Below are 13,339 nucleotides of genomic sequence, written 5' to 3' on the forward strand. Positions count from 1 at the left end.
ATAACAAGATCTGCTGACACATAATTTTTAATTCAAATTATGTGCTTGCAGTTCCAAATATTTTCCATTGTTTAATTTAAAACATTTAACTTTAAATGTAATAACACTTAGAATATATCTTGGTTATACATAAAGAACATGTTAAAACAACTTTTTAAAATTTCTAAGGACAAAAATAGGTCAGGATTGTTTTAAAAGTTATGAAGGGGGGCAGCTGTAATTGCCTAGGAACGTGTAACCACACAACGTCAAACACATGCCCAGAGCGTGCAGTGGGGCCTCCAAGGAGATGCATGCTCACAGAAATATGGGACAGAGAGGGTGATGTTTCTGACCTACAATTAATTTTTGAAAAGAGGAAAAAAGAAATAGTAGGCCCTTCAACAGAAGAGTGAGGTGGAAAAATCTCACGGTGGTAAGCTCTGTCTTATGTGATTGCGGTTGCTATGGCAAATACTTTTTTTAAACACAGAAAGAACAATCACATTAAACTGACATCAATTTCTCCAGTTGCAGCTGAATTCTGACCCTAGCTTATATAAAAATATTTTTATTTTATTAATAAATTTAATGTTCCAAATTACCTTGTCCTCAATTTTGGCCCCAATTCCTTCAGCTACCTGCTGTGGAACTAAGAATTCTTTAGCAATAAAGACTAAAATAATCACCACTCAATCCCTTTGTGCATTTGAAAGTTTAAAGAAAAAAAAATTGTTTTGCTTCTCCTTCACACATTCCCCAGAACATGTACAAGGAAACTAAACTGTGTGAATATAATACCTTTAGCAAATATGCCAGTCATTAACTTTCTTAATTTGTACGTGTCTTCTGAGCAGGTGAAATGTCTTCATGGGAATTTAAATATATAAAGGAATTTCAAAAATACTTTAACAAAATGTAATTTGTTTAATTTTTAATTTCTTAACATGATGATGACAAAGACACTTAAGTGTAGGGAATTAAATAACAATTAATCACAACTTTAGCCTAAGATATTTTCACATCAAAGGAATTTATGAATATTACCTAATTTGATCTTCTAAAAATATTTTAAGATGTGGGTGTTCCACCTGATTAATGATCTTGGAAATCTGTTCTTTAATTTGCTGCCAGGAATACAGTGAATATACATAAAAGCCAGGATGTTAGTACAGAAGCTACTGACATCAGCTTTTTCTTAACTTCATCGGACTATTTTAAAACAAAGGAGGATCCAGACAACATGGAGAAGATCCGGAGGCTATTCATAAAAAAGATTAAAAGCTTAGAAAATAATACCTTCACAAAGGTTAAAGGGACTGAAATTGTTCAGCCAGAAAAAGTCTGAGGACACCATTTAATAAGCATCCAAGTATACAAGAGGGGTTCTTCCCCAGAAAATAGTGACCAGCTGTTTTCCATCTCCAATGAGGGCAGAATAAAGGAAAACAGACAAATTGAAGCCCAAGGATTTTAGTTAAATAAAAGGGATGATTTCCTGTCTGAGTAATGAGCATTGTAATGGCCACTGTGTGTCTATGGAAATCTTCCTTCAGAGGCCTTTACAAGAAAGACAGATTTTCATTTGTGCAAGGAAGACTCCTATTTCACAGGCTTGTCTGTGCTTTTGCTAGTAAAAGAGGTATCCTATGACCAAAATACCTACACTAACAGACCCAAGCTGGGTCACACATCATTGAACATTCCACGGACCAAGAGCACACAGAAGAGCAGACCATATTCAGTACCGCCAGGTAACTCAAAACCACTGTAGCCACACATTTGCTGGACATTTTGTATTTCTGTGAAGAGAAATCAAGGGCTGCTAACTGCCCATATCATTACGGGTATGTGCACCCAGCTGCAGGTGGGAGCGGTAGTTTACTGTTGTCACTTTTATTGCTATGTCACGGGCAAGATCAATCTTACCAATTAAAGATGCATACAAAAGTTTTTCATGAAAGAATGGTAAGATCTCTGATCTCCCCTACCCTGGTTAATTGTTTCTTGGCATCTCAAATTCCATCCTTAGTGATTTACTCCTTTGGTTCAAAGCTCTGGAATTTTGGAGGAAAAGACTCATGAACATAAAACATTATTAATCATTTTATACCTACATGTCTGATGCTTTCCTAAAACAGGTTTTGGGAGAAAGTGAGAAGGAATGGAACTGAACCAGAGCTGCGAGAGAAGATGTTATTTAGCAAAGAAGGGGCCAGGAAGGCTGTTGCTCCGAGCAAATGGTCTCCCATTTACAATTTTGTTCAAGGACATCAGATGAATGAGGGAGCAGGCATACACAGGGGTCAGTGTCCCCTTCTTGGTGTCTTTCCTAAACCCTTTTAAAATCAATCTAGGATCTATTTCTAGGATACACTCCTAAAAATCTAAAGCAGAACCTAACTGGCTTTCTCTTAGCAATTAAGTGAAATTACATAAATGTGCTGTCCAAAATGAAACAATAAAACTGTGAAATATTTTTAAAATCACTATGTATTATAAATATATGAAAAGAAAACATTTATAAAATACATACTCAATTATAATAACTTAACCCAACATTTCATCATTGACAAACAGGTTATGAAGGTTAATATAAATAATATAAAAGATAAACACGAAAATGGGTAATTTCTCCACCCATTCTTAATACAACATGGCCTCCACTAACTTTACCATCTGGGTCACTCACTCTCTACTGAATATGCTCCACTGTGTCTCCACCCCTCCTATATACTCCAGACAAGTTCTAGGCATTGAGAGCAGAGTGAAGCTGCTTATTTCCTTGCTCTAAAATGTGGTTATTAGTCCTAGCTGCACCTCAGAAGTACCTGTACAGTTTTACTGTTTTGATTTTTTGATTTATTTTTTAAATTGAGATGCCCAGGCCCTACTCTGGCCTGCAGAACCAGTATCTCTGAGGGGCTCCTACTATGATATAGACTTCTGAGGTTAGCTACATGGACCCAGGAGCAGGGTTTATCTTGTAAATCAAGCCCACTGATCCAGTGTGTGGAGATCTCTTAAGATCCTAATCTCGTCTTAGAATGTTATTTATATTTTGCTCCACTTCACGTCATTTGCAATTCCAACAGACTTTCACTGTACAGCTTCATCCAAGTTTCCGTAAAAAAAGTTAAGCTCAGCCAGCGCTGAGGCCTATGCCCTATAGCATACAATGAGAAATCTTCTCCTTGACAGTTTAAGACTGAACACTACGGCTGACTGAAATTTAGCAACCACTGCCATTGCCTCTGGTAAGCCTTCTTATTGTACAGGTGGGAAAGCTAAACACTGCATTTCCTAGAACTCCCTGCACCTTATCCTGGATAAGTGCACTTTTTCATGATTGGAAAAGAAGGGAGGCAGAAGCCATGAGCCTCTGACAAGCACAGTACTCAAGAGGTAAGGGTTTCTTAGAGCAGCATGCCAGCGTCCAGTCAACAGCCTCACAGGTTGCAGTAGCCCTGGTAGCATTCTAATCCCTGAAGGGCAACAGGGCTTGAGCTCAGTCTGTATCACTGAACTCCAGAGGCCAATGGCAGCCTCTGGATTCATTGCCTTCCTGACTGCAGCAGCCATATATTCCATCCAGGGCCACTCCTGTGAGGTAGAGGCATTCCTGGAGGCCTAGTCTACACAGCCCTCTTTTCCAACGTTTCCACCGATTTTGTTAATAGTCACATCTCTGACTTAAATCTCTTTATGTTTAAAATGCCCAGAGCAGTTTCTGTTTCCTCCAATAAACGCTGACTGATACAAGCCCATGTAGCTATAACCATTCAACCCTCATAACAGAACCATCAGCCAGTTCATACTACATAGTGGCTACCAGGATAGCATCAGAAACCTTGTCAAATACTTTTCCAAAATCCTAAAACACAATATCCAAACCCACAATTTCCTCTGACCTATATAAGCTTAGCCATGCTGTCAAAAAAAGGAAATTCTATTATTTTGGTATAATTCGTTCCCAGCAAACTATGCAAAGTTGTACTAATCTCAGTCTCCTTTCCTAAAGCGTTTATAGATATTCTACACTCCTGCCCGAAAGGGATGTCAAGCTCACCAGCCCCTGAGTAGTGATGTTGATCTGGGGGCCAAACCAGAGTCTGTATATTGGTTCCACTGCTTACTTGCTGTAAGACCTTGGACAAGTCACTTCACATTCCCAAGTCTCAGTTTCCTCAGGGGCAAATGGTAGTAATGATGCTACTCTACAGGGTCCTTGTGAGGGGTTAGTAAGATCATGTATGCAAAGTCCTGAGCACAACGATGGCCTATGCCAGACCCTCCACTAATGACAGCTATAATTTGAGAAATCCAACCTTTTTTCTCTTTTCTGAAAATAAAAAATTACAATAAAATTTAAATGTACTCTTTCATGTCTCTTGTGACGCTTTCATGCATTTTTCATTTTTCTCGAAGAGACATCAAATTTCACGAACAGTGGAACATAGTTCTCTCACTTGAAAGTTATCTCAACACACATTATCGATCATACCTCTACTTGCAGATCCTCAGATCAGCTGAGCGATCCCTTCCCATCTCATCTTGCCATTCAATTGTTCATATTTATGTCTGTGCTACCCTGTTCATTTTGGGGGTCATTATTCCCCATAGCACCCCCTCTGGCTATCTTACTGAGTAACTAGAAATGGAGAGAGGTCTTAGAGGAAGGAGGGGAGGGTGGGAGCAAGAGTTTGCCCTGGGAAGGAAAAGGACTGGCTCACTGCTCACTGGCTCAACATGTGCAGTCCCGGGAAGCCCAGGCCTCCCTCACCGTGCAGGAAGCAGGGCTCCAGTTTCCCAAGCTGCTGGAAGGCCAAACTGACAGAGGAACAGATGGAGATTATTTCTTATTGGTGACCTACTCTGCTACGTGCTTGATATATCTACCTAAGTTAATCTGCACTCACACACAAACACACATCCACAAAAGACCAGAAAAACAAATATACATCACTGAAGCTCAGAAAAGATGAACACAGTTAAACGTGGTCTGACTTTAAGTCCCATGGTCTTCTCAGTACACCACATTATTTGGTCAGAAAAGATTTGATGAATTTCTACTATTGTGCTGGATATTGCCTTAAGCACTGGGAATACAGTGGAGTAAACAGATAATCACACAGAAACAAGCAATTACAATACGGTGTGACAGATGCTATTCCGAGGAACAGCATGAAGTGAGCTGGCAGCCTACGGGAGGGGCACCATCCCCCAGCTGGGTCAGGAAGGGAAGCAGCCCCTTGACTGAACCTGAGAGGATGAATATGAAGTAGCCAAGGAATCAGCAGTCCAAACAGAGGGGCTGTGCAGTGCAAAAGCCCAAAGGTATGAAAGAGCATTCTAAAAGCTGAGGAGCTGGAAGAAGGCTGGACAGGGAATAATGAGCCACGAAACAGAAAGGTGAGCAGACACCAGAGTGTCTACTGCCCTTTAATCCATGTTGGGCTTTAAGTGAGAGCAATGGGGAGTTGCTGGAGAGCCATAAGCAGAAGAGAGGGATGCTGGATCGGTGAGGAGGGGGGTGCTAAGGATGGAGGCAGGGGATCAATGAGGAAGCCTTTCATGTGAGAGACTATGAGGATCTACACTAGGGAAATGCCAGCAGAGATGGTGGGAAGAGGGCAGAGAGATTCAGGAGGCAGAACTCGAGATGATGTTAATTCAGGGAGGGGTGAGAAAGAGAGAGAAGTTAAGGACGACTCTAAATTTTCTATCTTATTCCAAAGTCTATGCTTAAAAACATCCGTATAGTCCTTCTATATTCTCAAATGATAACGTTTAATTTTTCTTTTCTATGAAGCAGAAAGCAAGGTCACCTATTGAAACTGAGAGGAGAGGTGGCAGGAAGAGACTTAGTGAAGGTCTAAAATAGCCACTTTGCAGGAGAAAGAGCTGAGGCAGAGAAACACAGGCTCCAGGAAAGTTCTGAAGGCCCTGAACTGGTGATCCATCTACATAGATCTGAGATTGCTTCCATCAGCACTCAGCACCCATGGTGAAGATGCCCAGAATACGGACAAAGACACTGATCCACAGTCACATTTTGTCAGGAGGGGCAGAAGAGAAAGAGAATAGGGCAAAAAAGTTAAGGATATGAATAAGCAAGTAGCTAAAGCTATAAGACATAATCTCTAAACTGACTGGAAAATGTGGCTCTTCCTCAGATACCTACAGAGACAGTTTCCTTTCTGGGCAATTAGAGCTACCAATCCAGCCCCAGCTCTGTGAGACCAGAAAATTCCACCACAGAAACTGAGCTGTATAGATCTAAGCTGAACATGGTAAAAGACCCCAGTCTTTCTCTTTCCTGAAACAATCACTCTCCCAGAATCACTCCCAAAGATATAATCTCTAGTATCTCATAAATTTGATGACAACGGATTCTTGACCTGGTCCTAATCTACTACTTCAGGATGGAAAGTCCCAAATGTTTATTCCCTTAATGACAACCAACCTGCTTTGCACCTACTGTCAAACATTCATAAGTCCAACTGGATAAAGTACAATATATGAAGAAGGAGAGACCCAGGGATAAATACTGGCTGGTGCCAGATTGTGAAAGACCTTGGTTACCAAGCTGAAGCCTGGACATCCTGTGGGTTATGAGGAGGCCCCAGGGAGATGTGAGTGGGAGTGATGGGAGAGGGAGGGTGAGAGGAATGCCATCATCACTGAAAACGGGTTTGGAGAGTTCTTCTGGGAACAGGCCCTTATGCCTATTTTATTATTTTTTTAAACTTTATGTATTTGAGACAGACAGAGAGTCAGCAGGGGAAGGGGCAGAGAGAGGGAGAGGGGGAATCCCAAGCAGGCTCTGCACTGTCAACGCAGAGTCCGACGTGGGGCTTGAACCCATGAACCATGAGATCATGACCTGAGCTGAAAGTCTAACACTTAACCAACTGAGCCACCCAGGTGCCCCATGCCCATTTAAAAACAGATCAAATTTTAGATATTTTTTGTCACTATTCTCTACTTACTTTCAAGAGATTTTTTAATAATTTTGCTTCCTATAGTCATACCACCGCATCTTTCAGAAGTAAGGAAAACAAATCCATAAATTCTAGCTTCATGAATAAAGGTATAAAAGAATATGCAAACATAATTTAAGCTGACAAGAATATGGCAACTCATTTGAAACTCCAACAGGAAAGATTATGGAAATCAGGATCTTCAGCACACAATATAACATTCTAGACATCTTAGAAAATTAAAAATAATATATTGCTATAATGTGTTTGGGGAACAAAAATGCTGAAGACACATTAGCAAATGGGGCTTTGACATGACATAACCTGAGAGCTCAAACCAATTAATCTAAGACGTTTTAAAGAAGATTTAGATCATTTAAAAAAAAAAAAAGCAACAACCCAAAACTAATTATGTGGTTTCAGGAAAAGTAAGTTCTGCCTCAATAACTTCTTTATATTCTTTATTGCTATACTACAGGATGACAAACCCTGCGGGTTACACCAACATCACTCGATTAGACTTTTGGGAACACGTAAGTCCCACATTCTAGAATGATGTCTAAATTGCAGAAACTTAAATTACACAGAAAGTTGGCTCATGGGATTTAAGATTTGCTAAAGCACATAAACAACTGCAAGTATATAAGCTGCTATCTGCTCAACTTAAAAATGAGCTTTCAGTAAAATGTCTATGGCCTAACAAAATCATACTTGGGACATAAAATTATATACTGAGTGGTTTCTGTGGCTGTCAAAGCTAAAACTCGCTACAAAAAGTATGTGGAAATCTGCACTGATAATTTAATGCATGCCGTCTGATAAATCATCATCACAGAGCCCTTCCTTGAAATATAATCCAACATGAATTAGATGCTATAAAAACTCATTTTTAATAACCACTGCTTATATACTGATGTTCAACTCTGTGACTGCACAGAAAAAGTTGTTTATGTAGTTTTGTAGGGAGCTCAGTAGCTCTCCAGAAGATGCAGCGAAGCGCTCAATGATCACCTAACTGGTCTGCTAAGGATTATACAGTTTTACTAAAAGAAATTTTACCAGCTGTGGAAAAGCGATGCTACATGCTGAGGGGTAATATGTTGTAAACTGTCTTATCATAGGGTCTTTTTAATCTGCAAGGCACTTAACTTGTACCCTACCACTTTGGAGGCTACAAGACCATCCGACACAGTTGGGTAAGCATGGTACGGATGCAGAAGGCCTCCTGCAGTCAGAAGCCTAGCTACAAATACAATTTTTAGGCTGCTTTCCAGGGAAAAGGTTCAGGAGACTCAACAGTTGTGGGAGATTAAAAAAAAATTCATATCCCTTTCCCAATTCCCACCCAGGATTAACTATGTGGCAATCTGCTTGCATTTTGTGTTTCATGACCCTCCCTTTCAAAGAATACAACCATAATGTGCTATACGTACCAGGAAATGTGAAGAAAGCAAGAGCAGTGAACAAATGGCTTGAAGCCATGAGGTAAGACTCACCAAGCAGCCTCACAGGGGGAGTAGCAAAAAGAAAGGGGTACGCAAAAAGAAAACAGACATGTCACAGAGAAAACTGCTGCCTATTTCCACGTTACAATAGTAGCAAATCACTTGAATATTTATAACTTTCTAGGCTCCATAATGCAAGAAATCATGTATTACTGCTTTTGTGCCATTCAGAAGCAGTGCTGTGCAGTGGAAAACAGCCTAGTGCTTAGATTTTGACATTGACCACACATGACCAGGGTAGGAGGGGGAAGAGGAGGGTCAGTAGGTATCAAGAGATAATTAATCTGCTTTTGCCTACAACTGTGAAATCACAATGTCCTACCCTGTTAACTGCAATCTTAAAAGGTACAAAAAGAAATGCTAGTCTGCAAAAGTATCTCTGTCTTCATCACTGTAAGCAATGGAGATCAGAGAGAATGTCTTAATCGTCATTTTAGCCCCTGCAGCATGCCTGGCACTGTGCCTCACACATGACAAGCAGCAGTAAATATGCACTGAACTGAATTTTCGGCATGAGTAAGCCCATCTCTTGATCCTTCTTTCCAATGTTTCTTCTTTTCCCAACCAAGACCTTGTTTCTTCTCTTACCTTGCATCCTCTGTCATCTGTGGCTTAACTGATAATTTAGAAAACATGAAATAATATTATGTTGTATTTATTGGAACAGAATTTTATGTTCACTTTTTTACTGAGGAGGTAAATGTTAGGAACGTTATCCTTTTTTTTTTTTTTTTTTTTTTTTTTAATGTTTGTTTATTTCTGAGAGAGAGAGACAGAAACAGAGCATGAGCAGGGAAGGGGCAGAGACAAACGGAGGCACAGAATCCAAAACAGGCTCCAGGCTCTGAGCTGTCAGCACAAAGCCTGATGCGGGGCTTGAACTCAGGAGCCACGAGATCATGACCTGAGCTGAAGTCAGAGGCTCAACCGACCGAGCCACTGAGGTGCCCCAGGAACGCTATGTTTTTATCTCTAAAATACTTTACAAATTAAATTAAGCTATGGGTTAGTATCTTTTAACAGAAAAAGTTCCATAACCCTAAGTTAAAGATGTGCTGCTTTCTGCCATATTAAATTTTTTAAAATTTACTTATGCCATACTCTCCTTACCACTAAATAATGCCCGGAAACAAAATTTTCCACAACTGGCTATAAAAAGACAAAATGTATCCTAGTTTCAATAGGAAGTGTACTTCTATAGAAGATAGAAAATTAATATTCATTGGGAAAAAGCCACATACTTTTCATAGTCCCATCTTCTTCTTCTTCGTCTTCACTGTTTATAACCATGGTCCCCAGGTCAGATTCTAACATGGTGCTGTTATGTTCAATCATGGTCTGGGCCCCTTCACTCATCGTGCTCGTGGCCTTCATCGTGCCCACACTTTCTGAACTAGTCTTCACCATGGTGTGGGAGTCCAGCTCATCTTCATCCTGCAAGTAAAATACTGCAGTGAAGGAAGACTTTTCTAAAACGGCCAGATTTCTTAATTCTTCACAATATGACAAGCATATGATACTTTTTTAATTGAACTATAGTTGATACACAATGTTACATTAGTTTCAAGTGCACAACATAGCGATCTAACATCTCTATCTATTATGCTATGCTCACCACAAGTGTAGCTGCTGTCTGTCACCACACAGCACTATCACCCTACCATTGGCTATATTCTCTATGCCACACCTTTCATCTCCATGACTTATTTACTCCATAACTGAAAACCTGTAGCTCCCACTCCCTTTCACCCATTTTGCCCATCTCCCTCTTAATGTTATTACTATATTTCAAAATAATTTAATATAATGTTAATTTAATGTAATATTAATATATCTGATATATTTAATAATATTAATTTATAATACATTATAGTAATAGAATTAACTTGACATACTTAATATAATATCAATATCGCTTTCAATAATGAAAATACTAATATAGCTAATTTTAATATACAGACATACATACAAATGTTATCATAAGAGCCCAAGTTATCCAAAATAATCTAAAGTTTTAGGTAATTAAAGCTCAAGCAACAGAATTTCTATTGGATGAAATAGAAGGCTGCTAGCTATTTTTTAAAAATTTTTTAAAAATGTTTACTTCTTTTTGACAGAGAGACAGAGCATGAGCGGGGGAGGGGCAGAGAGAGAGGGAGACACAGAATCTGAAGCAGGCTCCAGGCCCTGAGCTGTCAGCACAGAGCCCGATGCGGGGCTGAACTCACAGACCTCGAGATCAAGACCTGAGCCGAAGTCAGACGCTCAACCGACTGACTCACCCAGGCGCCCCTAGCTATTTTTAAAATAAGGATTAAGATAGGTAAATTACCAACACATGCAAAACAAAGAATACAGTGACCAAAAAAATATGAGACAGCACATTAAAGACAGAACATGTTGGCACTATTCTAACAGTCATGTTTACAAAACTTCGTACAAAGGCCATTAGCTTTTTTCTTGTTAAAATTGTGATAAATACACATAAAATTTAACATGTTAATAACTTTCAGTGCATATTTCTGAGGCATTAAGTACATTCACAGTATTATGCAATCATCACTAATATTCATTTGCAGAACTTTTGCATTATCCCAAACAGAAACCCTGTGCCCATTAAAAAATAACTCCTCATTCTCCCCTTTTCCCAATCTCCAGTAACCTCTCTTCTCCTCTCTGTTACTATGAATTTGTCTATTCTAGGTACCTCATATAATAGAATCAAACAATATATGGCCTTTTGTGTCTGGCTTATTTCACTTGGCATGTTTTCAAGGTTCATCCATGTCGTAGCATGTGTCAGAATTTCATTCCTTTTCAAGACTGAATGATATTCCATTTATATATATACACACACACCACATTTGTTTATCCATTCATTTGTTGATGAACATTAGGCTATTTACACCTTTTGGTTATTATAAATAATGCTGCAATGAACACTGGTGTACAAGTATCTATTTGAGTCCCTGCTCTCAATTATTTTGGGTATAAACCTAGAAGTGCAATTCTATATCATATGGTAATTCTTTTTTAATTTTTGAGAAACCACCAAATTGTTGCTCCCAGTTGCTACACCATTTTACATTCTCACCAACAGTGCACAAAGTTCCATTTTCTCCACATTCTCACCAAGACTTGTTATTTTCTAGTTTTTTTGATAACAGCCATCCTTAGTGGATATGTGGTATCTCATTGTAGTTTGATTTGCATTTCCCTAATGATGCTGAGCATCTTTTCATGTGCTACTGACCATTCATATATCTTCTCTAGAGAAATGTCTATTTAAGTCCTTTGCCAATTTTTGATATAGGTTGTTTTTTGTTGTTAAGTTGCAGGAGATCATTGTATATTCTAGATATTAACCCCTTAGCAGATACATGATTTCCAAGTATTTCTCCCCATTTTGTAGGTTGCCTTTTCACTTTCTCGATGGTTCCTTTGATGCACACGTTTTTAATTTTGATAAAGTCAAAGTTATCTGTTTTCTTTTGTTGCCTGTGTTTTCATTGTCTTATCGTAGCCATTAGTTTTTAAATGTAAATTCACAGAAAGATCAAATCAGTAATATAAATATGAACCAAAAACTGCTCTTTAGAATGTTCGTCAAAAGATAAACTGAAATTGGGCCATAAAAATAAACTAACAAATTCTGTTTGAGAAACCAGACAAAATGCTACCTGGAAAAACTTGATACATACTGTGAAATTCATTTACATACATTCCACTTTAGGTAGAAACAAGCAAAACCTAATTCTGACAGAGGTCAAATGCGAATACAGAGAATAGGAACATCTGTATAGCTCTCAGCTGTTTGATGGCCCTTCCTCTTCCTGAACCTGCATGATAAATTCAGCATATCTCTCAAAGTCTTTTGTGCTTCTTTCACAAGGTTCTCTTTTATTTATTTATTTATTTATTTATTTATTTATTTATTTATTTATTTATTTATTATTTAATATGAAATTTATTGTCAAATTGGTTTCCATACAACACCCAGTGCTCATCCCAACAGGTGCTCTCCTCAGTGCCCATCACCCACTTTCCCCTCCCTACCACCCCCATCAACCCTCAGTTTATTCTCAGCTTCTCTTTTAGATGACTTCGTCATTCTTATGCTTCAGCACTCTAACATGTTGAAGACTCCCAAATCCCGAAATCTTCCTGAACTTATTACTTAAATGCTTAATGACGTTTAAAACTCAACAATCCCAAATCAGATATCATCTCATCCACCTCTTTAGTCTCTCCTGTCTGCCTCCATCCCCAACAACGACCACTACAAAGCACAGTAATCTACATTAGCTACCCAAGAGTAAAAAATCAACAGGTCTTCTTAGGTTCATTCTGTCTTTGATTCTCTATATCAACAGAGTTCTGTATATCAACTGTTACTGAGTAAATTCCTGATTGCCTCATACTTGGGTGAATGCAAGAAAAGCTCCCTGACTAAAGAGTCTCTCCCACCCTGACCTTCTAGAATCAGACAGATTCCTGGCTTGAATCACTTAAGAGACATAAGACCTCTAGGTAAACAATTTAAAATCTCTAAACTTTAGTTTCTTTCATTGGAGTTATGATGATTAAATGAGAAAAAACATGCAAAATGCCTACATATTACTAGAACAAAGTAGTTTCACACTTTCTTCAAAGCCCATATACCATACGAATCTTTCTTAAAAACGATTGTACCATAATATCCTACTGAAATCTCTAATGGCCATAGTTCTTGCCTGCCTTAAAAGCTAAACACTTCTGCCTCATTTTAATGTCTTCTATGTTATCCTATTTTATCTGGCCAATCTTATTTTCCCATTGTCCAAATGTCCTCCATTTTACTCAGGCCAACCTTAACTGAGTCTCCAGCTGCTA

The 13,339-nt window shown here is 38.8% G+C and overlaps 1 protein-coding gene across 1 annotated transcript in view; it reads right to left on the bottom strand.

Moving 5' to 3' along the window:
- Positions 1 to 13,339, bottom strand: part of STK3 (serine/threonine kinase 3) — a 282,030-nt gene that overhangs the window by 74,457 nt on the left and 194,234 nt on the right. Inside the window, 1 exon segment of the mRNA XM_047842418.1 lies at positions 9,709 to 9,901. Coding sequence (XP_047698374.1) covers positions 9,709 to 9,901 — 193 coding nt within the window.

This window comes from Prionailurus viverrinus, chromosome F2 (assembly GCF_022837055.1).
Source record: "Prionailurus viverrinus isolate Anna chromosome F2, UM_Priviv_1.0, whole genome shotgun sequence".
NCBI lineage: Eukaryota > Metazoa > Chordata > Mammalia > Carnivora > Felidae > Prionailurus > Prionailurus viverrinus.